Source organism: Marmota marmota, unplaced genomic scaffold (genome assembly GCF_001458135.2).
Source record: "Marmota marmota marmota unplaced genomic scaffold, marMar, whole genome shotgun sequence".
Classification (NCBI taxonomy): domain Eukaryota; kingdom Metazoa; phylum Chordata; class Mammalia; order Rodentia; family Sciuridae; genus Marmota; species Marmota marmota.
The window spans coordinates 4,544,187-4,566,680 of record NW_026000241.1 but is presented as its reverse complement, the minus strand read 5'-3'; the positions used below and the strand labels follow the sequence as shown (position 1 = coordinate 4,566,680).

General features: G+C 46.5%; 1 protein-coding gene, 1 long non-coding RNA gene and 1 other non-coding gene across 3 annotated transcripts; all 3 read right to left on the bottom strand.

Moving 5' to 3' along the window:
- Window positions 1–929: 929 nt before the first annotated feature.
- Window positions 930–1,003, bottom strand: Trnav-cac. Its single transcript has one exon. It is a non-coding gene; the product is annotated as a tRNA-Val (tRNA).
- Window positions 1,004–1,036: 33 nt separating this feature from the next.
- LOC107145587 (olfactory receptor 10H2) lies at window positions 1,037–2,044 on the bottom strand. The gene has a single exon (XM_015489607.2). The coding sequence runs from the start codon at window positions 2,042–2,044 to the stop codon at window positions 1,094–1,096; it is 951 nt and encodes a 316-aa protein (XP_015345093.1). The 3' UTR covers window positions 1,037–1,093.
- Window positions 2,045–15,469: 13,425 nt separating this feature from the next.
- On the bottom strand, window positions 15,470–18,263 carry LOC125613728. Its single transcript, XR_007344282.1, has 3 exons — window positions 18,211–18,263; window positions 17,849–17,930; window positions 15,470–15,862 (listed from the first exon to the last, which is right to left on the bottom strand). It is a non-coding gene; the product is annotated as an uncharacterized LOC125613728 (long non-coding RNA).
- Between the last annotated feature and the right edge of the window lie 4,231 nt (window positions 18,264–22,494).

The window sequence follows — 22,494 nt, the reverse complement described above, 5'->3', positions numbered from 1 at the left end:
ATTCATTAGGGAAATGCAAATCAAAACCACAGTGAGATACCGCTTCACACCTGATAAGATGGCTGGTGAAAAAGAAAGATAACAACAAGAATTGGCAAGGTTGAAAAGAAATTGGAACCCTAGGGCATTGCTAGTGGTAACGTAAAATGGTGCAGACTTTGGGATATAGTCTAGCAGTTTCTAAGTTAAACACAGAGATGCCATTTGGTCCAGGAATTCTACCCCTAAGTATATATTCAAGGAATGTAAAAACATATATTCCAACAAAAACTTATACATAATCATGTGTAGCAGCATTATTAAAAAGAGCAAAAAAAAATTAGAAATGCTGAAATATCCATCAATGATGAATGGATAAACAGAGTGTATTATATCCGTACAATGGAAGATCATTTGATTAAAGGGAATGAAGACTGACACATGCTACAACATGGGAGAACCTCGGAAATATTATGCTCAGTAAAATAATCCAGTTGAAAAGACTGTGATTTAATTTATGAGTCATAGTAAATGTCTGGGATGAACAAATTGGTACAGAAAGTAGATTGGTGGCTGCCTGGGGCTGAGGACAAAGGGATTAGGAGAAATGGGGAGTGACTGCTAATGGTGAGTTTCTTTTTGGGGGGTGATGAAATTTTTCTAAAATAGTTTGTGGTGCAGGTTGCCTAATTCCAAATGTACTAAAACCGTTGAAATATGCACTTTAATGGATAAACCATATGGAATTTGAATTATATCCTGATAAATCTGTCACATCTCAATAAAAACAGAACTAATATAAGAACTCATAAAGATGAAGAAAAGTTTTAAATATTTATTGAGCAACACCTATGTGATATACACAACTCTTTACACCAGTCTTAAAAAGTACATATATATTATTATTATTATTATTATTATTATTATTATTATTATTGTGTGTGTGTGTGTGTGTGGTGCTGGGGATTGAACCCAGGGCCTTGTGCATGTGAGGCAAGCACTCTACCAACTGAGCTACATCCCCAGCCCCAAAGTACCTCTTATTAACTCCATTTATAGATAAGGGCATGATCCTCTTTGTACTGAATTCTCCCAACACTTCGACGCTGGCTACTCAGGTGCTTGAGGAATAAAATTTCCTGAGGAAGGTCTTCTTCATGGCGTTCTTCAGCTCCTTGTTCCTTAAGCTAAAGATGATGGGGCTGAGAAAGGGTGTGAGGACCGTGTAGGTGGTGGCCATGAGGGTATCGCCTTCCTGAGAGTGGGGACCCTTGGGCTTGAGGTAGATGACAGAGGCAAAGCCGTAGTGCACGATCACCACAATAAGGTGGGAGGCACAGGTGGAGAAGGCCTTGTGCCGCCCCTCAGCAGATGGTATTCTCAAGATGGCAGCCACGATGAAGGCATAGGAGAGGAGGATGAGGAGGAAGCAGCCCAGCAGGGCCGTGATGCACACCAGGCCCACACCAAGGGCAGTAGTTGGTACATTATTCCCACAGGCCAACTTCAACAGAGGTGGCACATGACATAAGAAATGCTGGATCTCATTGGGTCCACAGAAAGTGAGGTGGAAAATAGATGTTGTCACCACCAGTCCCACCGCCAAGCCACCCGCCCAGGACCAGGCCACCAGGCAGGCACAGGCACGGGGGCTCATGAGCACGTTGTAGCGCAGCGGGTGGCCGATGGCCACATAGCGGTCATAGCCCATGACGGTGAGCAGCAAGGAGTGGGTGAAGCCAAATGTGAAGGAGAAGAACATCTGGCTGGCACAGGCCAGGAAGGCGATGGAGCGGTGGGCGGAGAGCAGGTCAGCCAGCATGCGGGGGATGATGGCCAAGGTGTAGAGGATCTCGGAGATGGAGAGGGCGCACAGGAAGAGGTACATGGGGGTGTGGAGGCTGCGCTCGCCCCAGATGGTGGCCATGATGAGCAGGTTGCCCAGCAGCGTGAAGAGGTACATGAGCAGGAAGAGCAGGAAGAAGACCGGCAGAAGCTGCTGTGGGAAGGTGGAGAAGCCGATGAGGATGAACTCAGACGCCCAGGTGTAGTTTAGCCCCGGCATTGTGGTTGCACCTGGGGGAGGAGAGAGGGAAGAAAAAGCCGTGGATAGGAGCACAGGGTCTTTAACGGGTCCTACCTGGGGAGACTTCCTGAAGAGGGTAATTCGCCCATCTAAGCCACAGTTAGTCATTATTTTTTAAATTTGTTGAGGCTTAAGTATGATTATACATCTTGCCAGGTGCAGTGGGGCACACCTGTAATCCCAGCAGCTCTGGAGCTGAGACAGGAGGATCTTGAGTTCAAAGCCAGCCTCAGCAATTTAGCGAAGCCCTAAGCAACTCAGTGAGACTCTGTCTCTAAATAAAATACAAAATAGAGCTGGCGATGTGGCACAGTGGTCAAGTGCCCCTGAGTTCAATCCCTGGTACTGCCCTCCCCCCAAAAAGATCATACATACAGTGCTTGTACAGGTCCTAGTAAGGATTCAACACATAAGAACTGCTACTGATAATAATTATTACACGATTATTACTATGTTAGCCTCATACACTCCTATCCCACCATGCATTTCTTTGTTCCAGTTTCTCTACCCTTCCCCCCATCATTATGAGTACAAATCCCACAAGGGTTAAGACAAAGTCACTCTCTAATTGCCCCCATTAGTTGGAAGTCATCTCTTCCCTGTGTCACAGAAAGGATGTAGGGTCTGTTTAATTCTCGACACCACTGCTTACTAGCTGTGAGACTTGGAACAGGTTGCTTGCCCTCTCTGAGACTCATTACTCACCTGGAAAATGAACTAATAGTCTTTATCTCAGAGCCATTACTTAAGTTGATGCTTAAATGAGTTGATGCACAAGAAGCACTTAGCTGTCATCACCGCCGTTTGGTATAACTTGTGAGTTGCCCAAAAGGATGGCATCACCACGGAGTCATGTTGTCTGGCCCCAGCGGAGCCCTCTATCTCCAGGCACTTGCCAATATTATTCTCTGAGTCTCCTCCCCTCTCCCTATCCTTGAACTTCCCATCCTCAGCCTCCTGCTTAGTGCAGAAACAAAACAAGACTCAGTGATGGGTTCTCTTACGATAGGTGGGTTCTCAGGAAGAGAGGAAAAAGAAACCCTCAGTGGATGGACACTCCCATCATTGAGCATGACTAGCCACGCTTGTCCCTCTAGATAGATGAACAAAATCTCCAGCATATCCTTATAACAGGTCAACTAGAATAAAAACGTAGTCAATTTAAATGTCAACAGATTTAAAGACTTACACAATGTGCCCACAATTGATTTATGGATAGATTGCTTAACCAAAAAAAAAAAAATTCTGAACCCCAAATATCAAATGATTATCATGGGATTGGATCTTCAAAGAAGCTTGCCTGAGCACCTGCTTCCCAGAAAATCAGAGACCTCAATCTTCTGCATCACTCATCTTCTCTTCTCTGAGAAGAAAGGGGCACCCACACTCTGCCTTTGGGGTATGTACATTTTACTGTCTTTAAATAATAAATCTTTGCTTGTACCTTGCTTTTGATGTATCCTGGGATTCTTTTCAGCTAAGGAAGTCAAGAACAAGCCCAGGCTGAATTGAGGTCCTATTGCCTACCCCTCAAGGGGTGGGGGGCTCTTTGGACCCTGTTCAATGGCACTCCATCTCCTTCCCTGAGCAGCAACAAGTAATATCTGTTCTCAGTGAGGGAAGTTCCGCATCCTGCACCCACTCTAACAGGATTCCTTCTCTCTGCTATGGCTCCTCTCCTTCTCTCTTTTCTCCAGGCTGCAAACAGACCTGATGCAAAATACAAAATTTATTTTAAAATGCAAAATGGATTGACACGTGGATAGACAAAAAGCAGTCCACTCATACAATGGAATATCATGCAGCACTATGAAGGGGAGGAGCATGATCCGTGCTACAATGTGGAGGACCCTTGAAAATATGACGATAAGGGAAAGAAATCAGACACAAAAATTCCATGGAGTATGTGACTCTATTTATTTGAGATGTCCAGAATAGGTAAATCAGCAGGGAAAGAAAGCAGATTTGTGATTGGCAAGGAATGAGGGCAGGGTAGAATAGGGAGTGACTAACAGTGGGTATGAGTTGTGAAAGTGCCTTGGAACTAAATAGAGGTGGGGGTTGTTCAACACTGTGAATGTACTAACTGCCAAAGAATTGTAGGCTTCGTATGAATGAGTGTGTATGTGGGGTGTGTGTGTGTGTGTGTGTGTGGCACTGGGGATTGGACCCAGGCCACTGAGCTACATCCCAAGCCAGCCCTGTCCACTCCCCCCTTTTATTTTTACTTTGAGGCAGAATCTTGCAAAGTTACCTGGGCTGACCTCCATCCTCCTGCCTCAATCTCACAAGTCACTGAGATTATAGGTGTGTGCCACCCTATTCAGCTGAATTTTACATTTTAAAATGCTTAATAATTAACTTTATGTTCAATGAATTTCACCTGAATTTTTAAAATGAACTACATACTGCAACAAGATGAACCCTGAAAACATACTAACTGAAAGAATCCAGACAAAAAGGATCTGATTCTTAATAGGAAAAGTCCAGAACAGACAAGTTCATAGAGACAGAGAGAGTCCACATTACCAGAGCCTGGTGCATGGGGAAGGAGAAGTGGGGGCTACTGGTATCTTCTGGAGTGATGAAAATATTTTAGAACTAGAGAGAGGTGATGATTGCACATTGCGAATGTTTTAGATGCCACTGAATTTGTGCCCTTGGAAATGGTGAATTCTATGTTGTGTGAAATTTACATCAAAATATTTAAAAGCAAAATGGGCCTCCCTCAGTCTACTCCTGACTCTCCTCTGTGTTCACTGCCCAGCCTGTCCACAGCAAGGAAGAAGGGTCTCAAGGTGCTGCTGGCTGATCCAGGGCTAAGGGACGGGTACCCACTCCTCTAACTGGGCTCAGCTTCCCTTCTCCTGCTCAGGGCAGCCTGAGCCTCAACCTGGCGCGTTTGAGAGCAGTGCGGGAGGCTCCGCTGGAAAGCTCTCCTCGGGGTGGGCAGCCCCCTGTGTCTGCAGATTGGGGCACGGTGCCAGAGATCTCATACCCACTCCTCCACATACCTGCCTCCAACTTCCCACTATCACTTGCGCAGGCGCTGTAGGCTCCGTTACTTAAACCAAACATGCACAAAGTGTGTGCGTGCACACAAGCTGTGTTCAGACCCGAGCTTTTACACAGATGTCTAGAACCCGCCCGTGGAGATGGATGCACAATTGCAGAGTCCATAAGTCTGCACCCTGGGGTGGAACACTAATATGCACACTCACAGTACGGCACAGCAGAAGCATGCGGGCGATGGGCGAGCGCCGGTCGGTGTCCCTCACTCGCAAATTTCACCCTACGACCTGCGTGGACAAGTGCACAGTGATCGTGGGTGCAGGACTCTGGGATGAGGACCCTCCCCGCCGGGCCCTGCTCGCCTGGAGCCTCCTTCGTCTGCCTTTAGGTCCAAGATCCTCCTCCCACCCCAAAACTCCGTTCACCCTCAGCCCTTTCCCGGATCCCTCGCTTCAGTCACCTCCCCAGAAGACAGCCTGGGACAAACACTCGTGGAGTAGCGGGGAGGTGGGGGACACCCGGCCGGCCGCGCCCGCACAGCAAGCCTGGAAAGGGGAGTGGGCAGGGCGAGAGGCTGCGTCCTCGCTTTATCCCTGTGGTCTCCAGCGTCGCCTTCCAAAAGAATCTCAGGGGATCCCAGGGCGGGGTGCACTCCCGCCCCCCAGGACCCTGCGCACCAGTCCCCTGTGCTCAGCTTTGAGTCTGGTTCTTCTGAGGCCCCAGATGGGACTGTTAGGCCGACGGATGGGAGTGACAAAGTGCCCAAGTTTGGACAGGATTGAAATAGGTCCTGGGGCAGAGAAGGAATTTTAAAATGAGGCCTGGACCCGCCCCTTGTCCTCCAACCCCGGGCTCCTTCCCTCCCTGGGAAGGACTAGAGTGTGCAAACCCTCTCCCAGAGGAGGCCCAAACTTCCAAACCGCTTCCTTTGACTTTCCCTGGCTCCATGGTTCTGGATCAGGAACCAGGCAAGGGCCCGCCGGGTCAGGAAGTCCAGGGTCGGACTACTGAGTCTATAAAGGTGGCAGGGACTTGGCTGAGCCAGGCCTGTGGGAAGCACAAGTGGCCAGAGCAGGACTCTCAGGTGCTACCACGCAGTGCAGGGCAGGACTGGAGAGGAGAGGAGGACACAGTGCCAGGCCTGATCCTGTAGCCTGGAAGCTTGGGTGGGATTTCCTTGACTTCTGGGCTTGTCTGGTTCTTGGACCAAAACGGAGCTCAAGTGTTTAGAGGACTGCCAAAGCCTGCTGGTTGCTGTGTAAGGTGATGGTGACACTTGTAACCTGGAAGGCAGCATGAGACCTGCATTTGATTGTTAGGTTTGTCATAGGAAATAACCACAAACTACTGTAAAACAATTGAATTCATCCTGTTCTGGGGCCCAAAATCCCAAACCAAGGTGCTGGCTTCCCTCTGGGGTCTCCGAGGAGGAATGACTCCCAACTTGTCCCCTGGCTTCTGCCAGCAACCTTTGGCAGCTTCTTGCTTTGTGGACAGATGGCTCAACATCTGTCTCTGTGTTCATATTGCATTCCTCCCTGTCCCTTGTCCCCTTATAGGCCCACCCTCAACCCAGGAGAGTTTCATCTCAAGATCTCTACTAAGAACACCCACAAAGCCTGCATTTACAAAGGAGGCCATATTCTGAGGTTCCAGATGGACATGAGTTTCCTGGAGGACCCTACACAGCCCATTAGAGCCCCCTTCCTACTCTCCTTGCTTCATCTCTCACCCTAGGTTCCTGCTGAACAAACCAGATTACAATCTTCCTCTGCTTAGAACCTTCCATGGCTCCACGTGCCCATGCAGTCCACAAGTTACTGTCTGCTCCTTCTTAACCTCTCTGATTTTCTCTCTAGACTCTCTTCTCCAATTCCAGCAACCCCCAACTTTTAACCTCTATTCTAAAATGAGTCTAGAGCATTTTTAAGTCCTTGTATGGGCCAGGCTTTCTCTCACTTCGACCCCTGTGCCTCCGCTGTTCCCTGCACCCAAGTGCCTCTGTCAACTGGTCTCAGGTTGCATGTCACGTCCTCCAGGAAGTCTTCCAAGATTTCCCCACTCTGCCTGGGTCAGGTGCCCCTCTGCCTCCTAGTACCCTTAGAAGTCCCCTGTCTCACAGTGTTGTCATTGCCTGGTTATGAGTCCCTAGCTCCCACTCAACTGTTACGTCCTAGTATCCGGGAGAGCATCTTCCTGGGTCCATACTGAGTTTCCAATCCCTGGAATGGTCTCTGTGTATAGGAAATATTCAGTAAGAATATAATGTGGGCACGATGCTGTGAGAGCCCATGGGTCAGGAGGATGAACGGGGAGGTGGCCCTTGTGCCGAATTTTATTTTATTTTTTAAAGTTGGAGACAGGATCTGCTAAGTTGCTTGGGACCCCACTTAGTTGCTGAGACTGGCCTTGAACTTGCGATCCTCCTGTCTCAACCTCCTGTGTCGTTGGGATTTCAGGCATGCACCACTACGCCTTCTTGTGCTGAATTTTAAAGAATGAGCAAGAGGTACTGAGAATCCAGTACCAGGGAGGGTGTCCCAGGCATGCAACAGAAGAAACAGTAGAACTGGCATGAGCAAAAGCATAGAGAAGCACCCAGAATGGACTTGGGTAGGCTGGGAAGTCAGCTGGGGCCAGACCGTGAAGGGCTGTTAGGTAGCTTAGAATAATCACTCTGGGACTGTGAAGGGGAGGACAGATGATGATGGGTTTGTGCCGCAGTCTGGCTGGGCACACAATCACGAGCCACCACACAGCTTGTAGATTCAAACAGCAACTCTTTATTCCCGAACTCACACCAGCCGTCTACAATCACGTTCTGGGGAAATCCACGTTCTCTGCCCAAATCCACTCCCACTGGGCTTCTGTCTCCCAAAAAATACTGTCTGAATCCCGTGAGAACTCAAGGGGAACTCAGGCAGCAGGATACGCCCTATTCCCAGCAGGAATAACCTTAAACCTGGAACCACCCTAAACCCGGATCCGCCTTGGTCCTTGAGCAAGGTCACATACATGCAATGTCACTGCAAAATGTCCTATTTCCATGAGTCCTTCCACTAAGCAACATGGGGTACTCTGGCAAGGAAATTGTCATACCTACTTGGCTAATGGCTCCCAGCAGGTTTGGAGTAAAAGACAGGAAGGGTCTGGAGACTGCCACCTCGGGAGGGCAATGCCAGCAGGAGCTGAGGACCCAGCAAACGGTTTTCTCTAAGTTCCATCCTCCCAGAAGAGCAGAATACTTAGAATTTGCAGGAATTAGACTGGGTCCCCAGATATTCTTTCATAAGGCATTTTCTTGGCACAGCCTAAGCCAGGAAAGGACATCAGAGGGACAATCAGCCAAGAGATGGAGCCAGGACATAGGAAAAGAAAGCTTTGTTGCTGCACATCTGCACTGGGTTTGATTCAGTGGATGAACAATACGTTTAAGTCATCTCACTCTCTGCACGTGCATCAGCCCCTACTGTGCACAGAACCTGTGTCCAGGAGAAAGACAGAAGGTGGATCAGACCCATCTGTCGTTCAAGAAAAAACCCCACCTCCTTCCCTTCACTGCACCCTGCCCTTGATTTAGGGAGAGAAAAGCCCTCTTTGTTTAATCTGATGCCAAATAGGAGAAATCTGGCAGATGTTCTTTAATGGTTTTGGTAATTTAATTGTGGATGGTTTCTTTTTATGTATCCTCTTACCTGCAGGGGCTCCGGAGAAGGAAAGGGGGCGATGACTACCTCAGGACTCTGACATCTTTATCACCGTTATCTTGCAGTATCTGGACAACGTATGATTAATAGCCCTTCCTTGTCCAGCAGCCCTCAGAGGTAGAATTGAGTCCTAATCATCTTTCATCTCTAGCACATAGCCCATGGTCCGTAAGTATTTATAGAGTAAATTTATTTATAGGGTAAATTTAAGTATTTATAGAGTAAATTTGTGGACTCAGTCTGAAGCACCCTTCCATGCCTAGGTCAATGTCTTGCTCAAATGGTCTCCTCTTTCTGAGATCAGCATCTACTTGGCAATAAACAGAAGCAGGAAACCTCATGCTTGATCTGGTCCTTGATGGTGGGGAGAAGAGAGGGCGGCCCCACTAGCTGCTTCCTATGGCAGAGATGACTCCCCTGGAACCTCAAGCCTGTGCATGAGATATCTTACCTCCCACTCAGAGGAGGCCCAGCCCCAGCTGTCACCCATTCAACAGATGTGTCTGGAACATCTGGGCACATCCCTGAGCCAGGAGCTGGAGACCCACAATGGCCAGGGCAGACATGATACCTGCTCTTGTGGACTTTATAGTGGAGGGAGAAGGTGGAGGGGGAGTAACTGAATTTCACACGAGAGAGTGGGGAGAGGAACGCAGTGACACAAACACTGGACAACCTCTCCCTCAGAGATAAGGGCAGGCTGGTGGGGAAGGGCTTCATGGAGGAGGTGGCATTTCAGCGGACACATTCTTCTCCAGGGCTGGAGGGAGAAGAAAGGCTGGGCCAGGTAGAGGGGAGAGCATGTGCACAGGACCTGAGGTAGGAAGATGATTACCCACCCAAGGAAAAAGAAAAGATGATAGACAGGGTGCGCGGGCAGTGAGGAGCAGGGAGTAGCTCAAGATGCCGGAAAGGACAAACAGGGGTTCAAATTCAAAGGACCTTCCTGGAAATCCTGATAATCCACGGATGACATTCACCTACATGGAGGATACTGCTTATGATACATGTGAGGGTATGTGGATTCAGTGATGTCAACCACATCTCAAAAATGCATTTCAGATAAATTGGAGCACAGTTGCCCACAATTTAGAGGGATTTTGCAACCCATAGACTCCCCATAGGTTGTAATGACAGAGTCATTTTCTTGTTTACTCAGCAAGTGTGTACTGAGCACCTCCGCAGTGCCAGGCAGTGGGAACTCCCTGCTCAGCAGGCCCAGAGGGGTCCTACCCTCAAGGGCCACCAATCTAGAAGGCAAAGAGGGTACCTGTAGCCCTACCTAAAGTAAATGAAGCTTGAAGCTATAAAGGGAGGGTTCTTGTGTGGATGTGCGTGATAATGCTGAGCACCAAGAACTCTAGAGTCACAAGTTTGTCCTGAGTTGATTTGAGCCTGATCTCATAGGCTTACAAATCTTTCTAACTTCCTGTTGATAAACTCCATCTGATTTTCACTGATATGAGTATGACTTACTGTCTTCATGGTTTTCAGAGACTGGCTGAAATACTAATTGCTTTTGTGATAAATGTTTACCAAAAGGCAATGCTTTGCTGTCCTGTTTGTTATTGTCTTAGTGTGATTCCTGTCCTATGTATGCCGTGTCCAGCCACCTGCCACCTGCCACTGTGGGTTTCTGGACTGCTCTGATGCTGAATGCCCTTAACTGTCCCCATCCCACCTGACAGAGAACAAGGACTTTGGGTTGCTTCCCCCATCTTTGTCCTCTTTCAGCAGGAAGCAGCTTGATGTCACCCCCCTTTTTTCCACAGAAATGGAATATAAAAATTGACAGTGGGGAAATGTAACCGTGTCCACTTCATGCTTTGAATGTGGCCCTTGCTGCTCTGCCACTACAACTTATTTTTAAAACGGACATGTTTCTTTCTTTTCCTCTCTCCTTTCTCCTCCTTATTCTCTCCCCACCCCTGATCTCAGGGGAAACAGGATTACTTTTGTTCCCCATCCTAGGCAGTTACCTGTCCCTGAGTACATACCCACCATAGGAATGAAGTCATCCAGACTTTGGGGATGGCACAGGAAGGTCTCAGAAATGACTATCTCTCAAATTAACAAGTGAATTACAACTCCAACAGAGATCCCATGGAATGTAACCTTTGAAACGCCTCTTTAAAAGGAACACCCCTGTTCCTGCTGATGGGCAGAATCACAACCTCTGGGACAGGAGTACCCTCTGTTTCTCCTTCACTAGCAAAGCAATAAACCTTCTTTTTCCTTTTTCTCAAAAAAAAAAAAAAAAAAAAAAAAGAGTATGTGTTAGAGAAGGAATTTAAACAACAGGGTGAGCATTTTGATGGGGGAGGTAACAGAGGATGTAGAAGCTTTGGTGGCCCCCCCCAACCCTGGAGGCCACCTCCGTCTGTGCTGTTAGCATGGAACATTCCCAGGGGCCGCACAGCTTTGCATGCTGAGGGGTTAAAGTTTGTTCGGTGGCATTGGGTTGTTTGACGCTCTTTTGTGTCTTGAGGGAAAAGAGGGCCACCGCTAATTTTCATCTACCTGTCTGGTTGTTAATCAGAAACCATCTGGGGATCCTCCCTCCACAGTGGGCTGCTAATGTCGCCACATTAGCTCTGAGCTGCTTCAAAACTTTTCTGCCTGCAGCTCTGTGTATGATAATTAGGGAATTTTTAATTTACACAAGTAAAGGGAGATGAGAATTGCATGTCAACTTTTAATAAGTCCCCAGGTGTCCCTTAATATCCCATGGCGTGTTCACTGACAAAACTTGGAATTGGTTTCTGGGGATTGATAAGGCCCCAGTTGGGTGAGTTGTGCAGGTGGATGTTCCACTGGGCTTTTTAATGTAAGGCAAGGCGCTAACCTGGTTCATCTCTCATGTGCCCTCAAGGAAGGATGCCCAGGGGCTTGGACCAATGGGCACTGAGAGCTGAACATGGGAGGGTCAGAAAACTTCTACTAATTGCCTGGTACGCCTGGTATGACACCATGCATCACTTCAATAGAATTCTCTGGTGACATTTTTGTTTTCTGGAAGAGACCAGCTGGTTACCGATGTGAACTATTTCTCCTCTCCTTACACGCAGATTAATAGGCATGTGGAAACTTGTATAGTAGAGTGGATGGGTTGGTGTCTCGGGGCACTGAATCCCACTGGAGAGATGCAGGCTAAAATCCTGTGACTTTGGTGAAGTACCTTTACCTCTCCAAGCCTCCTACTGCAAAAAGGGAGTCTAATAATAATAGTCCCTGCCTCACCATGTGGTGCAGGTGAACTTGCGGGCACTTAGGAAATGCTCCATGAATGCTGGGTAGTATTATCTCAGTCCTAGAGGGTGTTTGCCAACCAACAGCTTCTTTTAGCATCCTCCATGCATGCCTTTCATTGAACCTCATTGAGCGGTTTCTATGCTTTCTGCTCTGGGAATTCAAGCACAGAGTGAGCAGGATGAGGTCCCTGTCCTCCTAGTGTGAAGCAAACTATAGGGAGAAAATAGTTCACAAGCATATGAGTAAGTGAATAGAACAGTTACACTTATGTATCAGAGTGTGTTGTGGTTGGATATGGTTTGTCCCCACAAAGGTTCATGTCTCCAGTGTGGCAGTATTAAGAGGTGGTGGGACCTTTAATAGGTGAGAACTGGTGGAAGGTGGTTAGGTCAATGGGGGCATAGCTCTCAGAAGGGATTAATGCTGGTTTCACAGAGTGAGTTATTTCTCAGGAGACAAAGTTGTAGAAGAGCAAGCCTGGACCTTGAATCCCTCTCAGTCTTTGTTTCTCGCCATGTGATCACTCTTCTTGCATGTTCGGCAATGATGTCATCCAAAATGTTATGATGTAGCCAAGGGGCCACCCAAACAGATGGGGCCACCCAATCTTTTAACCTCCAAAACTGTAAGTTGAATAAACCTTCATTCTCTACAAGAATGAAGGTTTATTCAACTTATAATTTGCTTATTTTGTTACAAGAAAAGAAAACTAAGCTGGGCGCGGTGGTGCACGCCTGTAACCCCAGTGGCTTGGAAGGCTGAGAAAGGAAGATCACGAGTTCAAAGCCAGCCTCAGCAACTTATTGAGGCACTAAGCCCCCAGTGAGACCCTGTCTCTAAATAAAATACAAAATAGGCTGGGGATGTGGCTCAGTGGTTGAGAACCCCTGAGTTCAATTCCTAGTACCAAAAAAAAAAAAAAAAGACAACATTTTAAAGGAAATAAAAACAGTGTTGTGATTTTAAAATCAGGAAAACAATATTGGAAATGGTGGGCACAAAAGGCTTCTCTGAGAAGGTGACAATGTAGAACTAAAGAAAGAGGGAGCCATAACCCCAGTTGCTCAAGAGTCAGAGGCAGGAGGATGGTAGATTGCTTGCTAGTGTTTGCAAGTCCCGGGTACTTTCCCACAGCTCAGCGTCAGTAATTATCAACCTTTGTTTGCTTTTTTGTTTGCAGTACTGAGGATTGAACCTGGGGCCTCACACATGCCAGGCAAGTGCTCCTTCACTAAGCTACACCCCCAGCCCCATTTGGTCTATTTCGTTTCATTTATAACCTCTTCCCACTAATTTGCTTTTATAATCAATGGCGCTCTTTAACTCTACCTGTAATGGCCTAGGTACTTTACCTGTATATCTATAGCATAGAATATCTTCTTTTAAGGTCATAACCCCATTTCAAGCACTATGTAACTTACCCTATATTTACTTAAGGAGGTATACTGAATTTTGTAACACTTTCTGTTTTTAGATTTTTTTTATACATTTATTTATTTATTTATTTATTTTATGTGGTGCTAAGGATCAAACCCATTTTCTTTATCCATTCATCTCTTGACAGGCATCTCGGTTGGTTCCTTAACATGCTATTGCTATAAACATTGATGTGTCTATATCTCTAGGGTATGCTGATTTTAGGTCTTTTGGATAAATACCAAGGAACAGAGTAATTGGTTCATATGTCAGATGGATTGCTAACTTTTTGATTTCCATCCTGCTTCCTGATTTCCAAGACACCCAGGATTCTCCCAATAGAGCTTCCAGAACCTGTATGACAGAGTAAATCTGGCCTCCTAAGCATCGGAGAGGAAGCCTTGTGATGGATCCCAAGAGTAAAGGGTTCCAGCCATAATTGTTTGAAATCCCAAGTCTGACTGTTCCAACAATCCTTCCATAGCTGGGGTGTTTTTGATTCTCTCTTGGTCTCTTCAAACTTTTTTTTTTTTGTCTTGTAGAATTTCTTATAATTTTTTTTTTTAATGATAGCCAAAAATGGCATACTGGGTAAAAGGAACTGCTTCAAACAAGTTGTTAGTCATTGGTGGTGAGGTGTCGGGGAGCAGGACGTTCTACGGCCCCATGACTAGATCTCATGTGATCCCTGTGAGTGACCCGGTTCCTCTGGAGTCTGACAAACACATGTGTTATTCAGTTTCTCCAACCCTCCCCCTGCTGTCTCTCTCTCTTTCTCTTTCTCTAAAACACACACACATACACACACACACACACACACACACACACACACACCAGATAGAACAGGATGGCTAAAACTGACTAGAGTTGGGTATTTTCATTCTCCGAGGTCATTAAGTTCTGTTAAAACCCCAGTTGCTAGATAAAAATAAGAAAGGAAAACAGGGGAATCCCCTGAAAATAGAAGGGAGATCAGTAGAACAGACCAGGGGGATTGAGGGGAAGGGGGAGGGAGGGGAAAAGGGAGGAATGGGGGAGTGAAACTGACCCAGCCCTATGACATTCATGAGCATACCACAGTGAAGCTCGCCTTCATGTATATCTATAATGAACTAATTTTTTTTTAAACAATTATGAATAAATAGAAGAAAGACTGGGAGAATAGCCAGAAAAGATAGGAGAGGAGAGGAAGGGGAAGTACTGGGGTTGTGATGGAGCAAATTAAATTCCATGCTTCTATAATTGTGTCAAAAAGAACCCCAATATTATGTAAAATGATTATGCACTAATTTTTTTTCAAAACCCAGCAGGTTAGGCTGCAGTTGAGTAGTTTCCAGAGCTCAGACCTTGTAGGAAGAGCAGGATGCACGGGCATCCCTCCAAATGGCTCCTCTTCCCCCCCTCAGCCAGAAGCACACCCTTCCCATTTACAGTCCTGTGACAACCTGGTACACAAAAGAGGTGGCTGATAACTGGATCTGCCAGAATTTTAACTCTGCTCCTGTCCACACTGAGCTTCCAGCATTCTCCAATTACAGTGGACATGTCCTGCCCTTGGCTCTGGCATTTAAGAGGTTGCCACCCAGGGGACTTTTCATCCCAGTAAATGGCGGCTTTCTTGATTTGCCTGTTTATCTTTTCGAGAGTGGACGCAGCAATATGTCCTGTGACCTGTGACCTCTTACAAATCTAAATGTTTGCCTTTTCAGCTTATTCACATTTTTACTTATTGTTAGGCTCGAGTAGCCACTCTTACTTTCTTCCATGCCAGACCAGAAACTGGAAGTCCAGAATCAATTCATTTTGACAGGTAACTACCCTACTATTAGTTAGTTCATATTGCATTAAGTTAATTACTATTACTATTAATTAACCATCCTGCCAAAAGTTAGTAAAGTCTTAAAATGTCATGATACCCAGTGAGAACTCAAATATTGTTGTTTCCTCAAACACAACATTTCTCATCAAAATCCAAACAAGAACCAAACATTAATTCAGTTGTTTCATAGGACAATTTTACTCTATAATATTCTCACACTCAACTTGTTTATACCATTTATTTTCTGAACAAACTGTGTTATTTTTCTCCTATGAGAAGTTCTCTAAGTCATATGTGCTCGCTGTCTTACCCCAGTATCATTTTATGTGTCTCTGCAGAATTTAAGAAGAGAAGACAGGCCCAGGAGGACTGGTGCTGAGGGAGACTTCTTTCCTGGAGAGAAGCTGGGGGTGGTTAATGAGATTGCACCCCAGGATAAACTGAGGATGGAGGGGAAAGCAGCTCAGCAGATCTATGGCTTCTCTCAGATCCAATATCGGGTGAAAAGTTCAATACCATAATAACTGGATCAGTGACCAGATGTCTCATGTATGCCAGCAATGGAGATGAGAAAGTGCTTCATTCCAGTTGCTGTGAAAACACATCCAAGTATCAGTCAAGTCCTGTGATCACAGAGCACAGCTCAGGCACAATAAGCCTTTCCCATTGACTTCTCCCTGCCAGGATCCCAGGTGAAGTTCTTCTCCCACCCCCTGGGGCACTGGTGACATCCAAGGGAAGAAAACCTTCATGCTGTAGATTATACTAAAGCTTCTTCATCCTGGAACTATTGATATTTGCTGCACATCAGACTATGAACCACATCCCTATCTCTACCCAGTAGAGGCAAATACCAGCCACACACAGGTATGACAACCAAGATTGTAAGGGTAAAAGAAATTGAAGTTAAAGCATAAAAGTTAAAGGGTAAAGGACCAGGCATTGTAAACCTGCTTCTAAACTGCAAAGCCTGGGTTAAATTCCTGAGGCAGTTAAGACAATGCCCTACTGGCTATTTAGTTGATTTATAGCATTCAAGACCCTGTGCAGCTTGTCACGTAGGCTTTGCAGGGCCTGGACCAATCAGTTTGAATGTAACCCCCTCCTTAGGAATGACCTATCACTCCAGCCTGACCTGTTCCCGCCAATGTATGTACTAATCAAGTCTAAGAATTGTTGTTTGACTTTCCCTCGGTGTATAATGATTTGTTAAAGGAGACTGTGATGTATGTAAAATCCCAGCCCTTCCAAAAAAAGTGTACTTAAGCAGTGCTCAGCCCCTGCTCGGGGCTCTGGGCTGTTCTCCCTTCTTGAGTGGGCATGGAGCCCTAGCATGCTAGATCAATAAATCCCCTTCTGCCAATTGCATGAGTGGTCACTTGGTGGTCTCTTTTTCCGACGCTTCGCCGGACCCTTACAGATATTTTGCATACAATACAATACATCTCTGAGGGTCAAATACTCCCACTTAAGTATCCCTGTTTTCTAACAATGACCTACTGAAAACTCTTGCATTTATGTGATGCAAATGAATAAGTGAACAGATACCTCAGGAACTCTGGGGCCAGAGTTTCAGGAAATCATTTCTTTGCATGATTGGCATTTAATTTGTCATATGAGAGCCTTACTCTCTTTCCTAAATGTTTTAGAAATGTTTAGAGTGTGTGTGTGTATGTGTGTGTGTGAGTGTGTGTGTGTGTGTAAGTTCATTGAACACCTGATGAATATAAATCCCTGTAGCAGTTACTGGAAACAGATGAGCTGAACGCACTGGGAACTGCCTGGAGCTAAGGGTTCTGAACCCCCAAAGAGACCACTTGAAGGTGGGGACTGAGCTATCTTTGTAAGACCAGGACACAAGAAAAGACCACTGACTCCAATTAAAATCAAATTAAAGCAAGCTTATTATTTCGACCGGCCAGGCTGCCTCTCCCACCCAAAACTGCCCACAGCTTTCTTGCAGCCCAGCTTTATAGCCCAGAAAGTTACATAAAGGGGAGGGGGTTATAGATAATAAAACTCTGACGAGCATAACACAAAGGCTAGTTTACATTTTTGCTGGCCCTGATGTCAGAATTTATGAAGGTCATTAGAGCCTCAGAGAGGGTCGTAATCTGGCCAGGGAAGGCCAAGATTGATGAGGCGTCACTAAAATTTCAGAGAGGGCTGCTATCTGGTCAGAGAGCCAGGCATGGGTGAGTTCAAGGCATGGGCAGGCATTCCAAGCAAGTTCAGAATTTGCAGTAATTTATAGTAAAACTGAAATTATCTTTTTCTGGCTTTGTGGAGAGATGGCTCCTAATTTTAAGAGAAAATCATGCTGGGTCTATCACTTGGCACATTGCAAAAAAGCACATTGCCTTTGCATATGTCCATTCCCTGTCTAGACTACCCAAAGATAGGATACAGAAATAGTGGATCAAAGTGGAAACTAACCTCGCCTGTGAGTTGGGTTGCATAAAATGCCCCTCACGCTGTCATCTGTTGCAGAAGCTACCTCTGTGAACCATGTAAAAAGAACAACCTCCTTCTCCCAGCTCTCTTCCCACCACCCACCCCTGCCTCTGGCTTCCTTACCATTCCTGGCCTGCAGAGCCTCCACTTGCTGGAACATTTCTCCCCACATGGCGTCTCTTTTGTGTCCACCATTGGCCGGTCTCTGCTGAGAGCCATAGCTAAGTAAGAATGACGCATGGCAATTTCTTTGTCAGCCTACCCCATGTTGCTTAGAGGGAGGACTCTCCATTGTGGAAATGGGCTTGCCTTGGACCCAGGTCATTTGCAGTGACTTTGCATGAAAGGTGACCTTGCTCAAGGACCAGGGCGGATCCGGGTTTAGGGCGGATCAGGGTTTAGGGTGGATGGGGGTTTAGGGCGGTTCCAGGTTTAAGGTGATTCCTGCTGGGAATAGGGCATATCCTGCTGCCTCAGGCGCCCACCTGCTCCTTGAGTTCCCGTTGAGTTCTCCCGGGATTGAGAGAGTATTTGGGATGTAGAGTGCTGGTGGATTTTCCCCAGAACGTGCTTGTAGAGTGCCGGTGTGAGTTCGGGAATAATGAGTGGCTCGTGATTTTGTGCCCAGCCAGACTACGGCAGGTCCCTGTGAGATGAACAGACCCAGGTTAAAGGCTGGTCGTAGTGGGAGGGCCACACACCATTTCAATCATCACTCACATTTGGTGTCTAGTTGCTTCAGCTCATCTCTCACCTGGTTTAGAAAGAGCAAGACTGGATGGGAGAGGAAAGAAAGAGCTTTAGGTGACTCGTCCCTTCATTTCCCACCACTAACCTCCTGCAGACTAGGCTCAGGAAGACCATTTTCTTCTAAGATGCTCATGCTCAGGATTGGAGGAGTGGCTGAGTGGGAAAGTACTTGCTTAGAGTGTACAAGGCCCCACGTTGACAGCAACAACAATAAAACAAAACACACCCTCCCAGAGAAACAGTCCAGCCATGCCTTCCTACTCCACCTCCACCTCAGCTCCTGGGGCCCCTGTCCACACACTACAGACTCAGGCCCTGTTTCTTTCCCATCGCCCATTACTAATGGCCTGGTCACCTCACCTCTGACCAGGTCCACCCCAAGGATAATGACCAACAAGCAGGGTCAGGACCACTGCCAGGCAGACAAACTTCCAAGGCTCATCCTGGGATAGCTGGGGATCCTGCTGCGCTGTGGGGCATGGGGCAGGGCTCAGCATGTGCGTGCTCAGTCAGTGCTGGGAGGGTCAAGGCCTCCATTCCATGGAAGGAGCAGAAGTCAGTTACACACTCAGAAAAGTACTGGGATAGTCTGGGTGGACAAAATGACTCCTGCCCAAGCCCCTTGACTCACCTGGTTCCCAGAGTGTTGCACATGGGTTTTTCTTCCATTGGCATAAGGTCCTGTTCAGCCTCCAACCCACAGTGCCTCCCTTCAGCCATGGCTGCAGCCTCCAAAAAAAAACTCACTCTCCTCTGCTGGGCTCATAGCCCTCGGGGTATTACTGGAGACACACCCATCCTGTAGGACTTCATCCTCTCTGGGTGAGTCTGAATCACTCATTGCTAGAGTGATTAGACAGAGTGATCATGAGATTATGGGGATCCCGAGTTTCCCCCTCCTTCTTGGTGGTCAATCATTAAAGGGTACACTGGACATCTGGATGGACAAATGACTCCTGCCCAAGCCCCTTGATTCATCTGGCTCCCTGGGCGTGCACGTAGGTTGTTCTTTCATTGGCATAAGGTCCTGTTCAGCCTCAACCCACAGTGCCTCCCTTCAGCCACGGCTGCAGCTCACTGTCCTCTGCTGCGCTCACAGCCCTTGGAGTTATGGCGACCTCTTGGGTGTTGTCTGGAGACACACCCGTCCTGTGATAGGCAATGTCCACTATCAGATGTTTCCTCCCTGGCTCTGCAAGGCCCCCAGGAACTCTAGAGACATTATCACAGTTCACGTCTTGGGGAGATGACACATTGTCTAGGGGAGGCCTTTTTGTTCCAAGTTTCTGCCACACATTCCATTCCCCTCCGCATTGGTACATCCGTAGCTTCCCTAGAGTAAGTTTGGAGATCGCTGATGCCTTTTCCCTCTAGGTTTCCTGTTACATTTGTTCGTAAAGAGCTTGTACATGTGAGAGAGGAAGTGGCTATGACAAGTTAGGAGCCACTTCTACAATTTTTTTTTTCTCAGAAGATGTGGCCAAAGTCATTTGGACCCATTTCTTTACCATTTCAAAAAATAATGTAGCGGGCTGAGGTTGGGGCTCAGTGGTAGATCACTTGCCCAGCATGTGCCAGGCCCTGGATTCCATCCCCAGCTCTCAAGAAAACTGTAGAATACCAAGTAACCTGGAGAAGTGAGCTCAGGGGCATGAAGAACCTCTCGAGGACCACACCCCTTGTTAGGAAAATTTCATATTTTGTATCATTTTTCTGTTTCTTTCCTTTCTGGCTATAATCCTGACTTTTTCTCTTCTGGTTTTTAGCAGTTTGACTAGGATGGGCCAAAGGCTCTGTGTGCACGATTATGTCCCCATCCATTGGAGATTATGCCTTGTGTTAATCCAGGGATATTTTTAACTGGTGGGATCTCCAGCAATGTGGTGGCTCCATCTTGAGGCCCTTTAATCACCACCTGGGTCACCCTCCTGCAGCTAGGAGACGCCACCCAAGAGACCATGTGTTTGGCCCTCTCAGGATCCTGGCCATAATTTCCTTCTGTGGTTGCCTCAAGTGAGAACTTCAGGAATTCAGCTCATAGCAGAGCAGGAGAGAGATGGTCTCCTGACATTGGTAGGATGCTAAGAAGATACCAAATTTCCCTCTGCACCACGACTACCACCTCCACTCAATAGCTAGGAGACTCATGTGGCTGGTCCTAGAGTCATGGGGCAGTACAGTGGTGTGTACCCTCCCCTGAATCTCCTATGCCACCCAAGGGGAAGGCTTCACCTGCCGGCAGGTCCATCCATGTCATGATCAGGGGACAGTCCAGAGCGGGATCAACCAGCCATAGTTTTGGAGACAGGAGAAAGACACCCCAGTGTCTGCAGTTACTGAGCTCACTGAAGACCCACTATGTGCCTAGGAGCATCGGGCAGCCTAGGGCAGATATGCTGGTTGGCACCGCATTTTCATGGGCTTCATGGCCAGTACAGAGCATCTTTAAACAGAGCTTACATGTAAATGTAATACATTTAGACAAAGATTAATTTTCACATGTAAAACATTTCTTATAATTTAAAATTGGGATTTTGGATGAGAGCATATTAACAGTGATTATTGAGATATGTTGGTATTGTAGAATTTTATTTTTTACACTTTCTTCTATGGATACATATCATTTTGTAATAAGAAAAGGACTTGCAAGATAAATAAAGAGAAAAATAAAGGTGACTTTCCTCTAATACTGCATTTATTTATTTATTTATTTTGGTCTCACTTGGCCATTGGTGTTCCTCTCTAATTTTACAGCCAGTAGTCCTCCCATCCACCCAGTCTGTGGCCTCCTGTGTCCAGCGGGAGACACCTACAGGCAGAGAGAGGAGCCAGGGCAGGGGAAGCTACTGTCCGTGGTGCTGAAGTGGACACCCCCTTACCCCCACCTCAGCCCCCACCATTCCACCCATAACCTCACTCCTTTGTCTTCCCACTGTATTCAAAACCCCTGTAACTTCCACTACCTGCAACATCTAAGGGAGAAGGGATTTCTGGTTGTGCATCTTCAAATTTTAAGTTCACATTGGAGCCAGTAGCAGACCAAAGTTTCTCAGACATAACTGTGGATATTTAGAAACTACTGAATGTTCCAGTGGTTTCCTCCAACATCAGGTTGCCATGTTTTCCAAAACTCAAACATCTCTTTGGGGTTAGGAAGTTACCTCAGGGGAAGAGCACTTCCCTAGCATGTGCAAAGTCTTGGGTTCTATCCCAAGTACCATAAAGAAATAAATATAGAAATGTAAACATATTTCTTTTATGATTTTAAAACATTTAAGCTTTAAAGTCATGATGCAAAAATAAAGAAAGGAAAAAATTGGACTCAATGTACTGCAAATGCTTAGAAGGTATTGGCTCAGTTATATTGTACATGCAGACTTGTAAATCTTCAAAAGAGAACAAAAGGGGGTGTGATTAAGTAGTAAGGAAGGAAGCCTTAGTGAGATAAACAATTTCCCCCAAGCCAAACAGCTAGTAAGTAGCAGACTAGGATTCTGATCTTGATAGGATAACCCCAAGAGGAAAGGAATTATCTTAGTCCATCTGGGATGCCATAGCAAAATAAATATCTTAGGCTGGAGAATTCATAAACAGTAAAAATGTCTAGTCACAGTTCTGGAGGCTGGAAAGAACAAGGTGCTAACAGTTTTGGTGTTTGGACAAGGCCTGCTCATCATAGATGGAACTTCTGTGTGTTTCCTTGCATGTTGGAAGGGTAAAGAAATCTCCCACTGAGCTCATTCAAAAGAGGGAACTATACCAATTCATAAAGGATAATGACATAATCACCTTCCAAAATTCCTCCCTTTTCATGCCACCGTATTGGACTTCAACTTATGAATCTGGGGTGGGGGGAGTACAGATCACAAATAATCAGACCCGAGCATGGACTCAGGGTCATCTGCCCAGATTGACTCTAGCTATCTATCCCTTGTTCCTGAAAGTAGACCTTGTCCTCATGGTCTGAGATGGGGCTCCAGTTACATCATCGATATTGCAAGCAGCAGAAAGGATGAAGG

What these genes read in the sequence shown, in the direction of transcription:
- LOC107145587 (XM_015489607.2), bottom strand. Translation starts at nt 2,044, where the DNA reads ATGCCGGGGCTAAACTACACCTGGGCGTCTGAGTTCATCCTCATCGGC.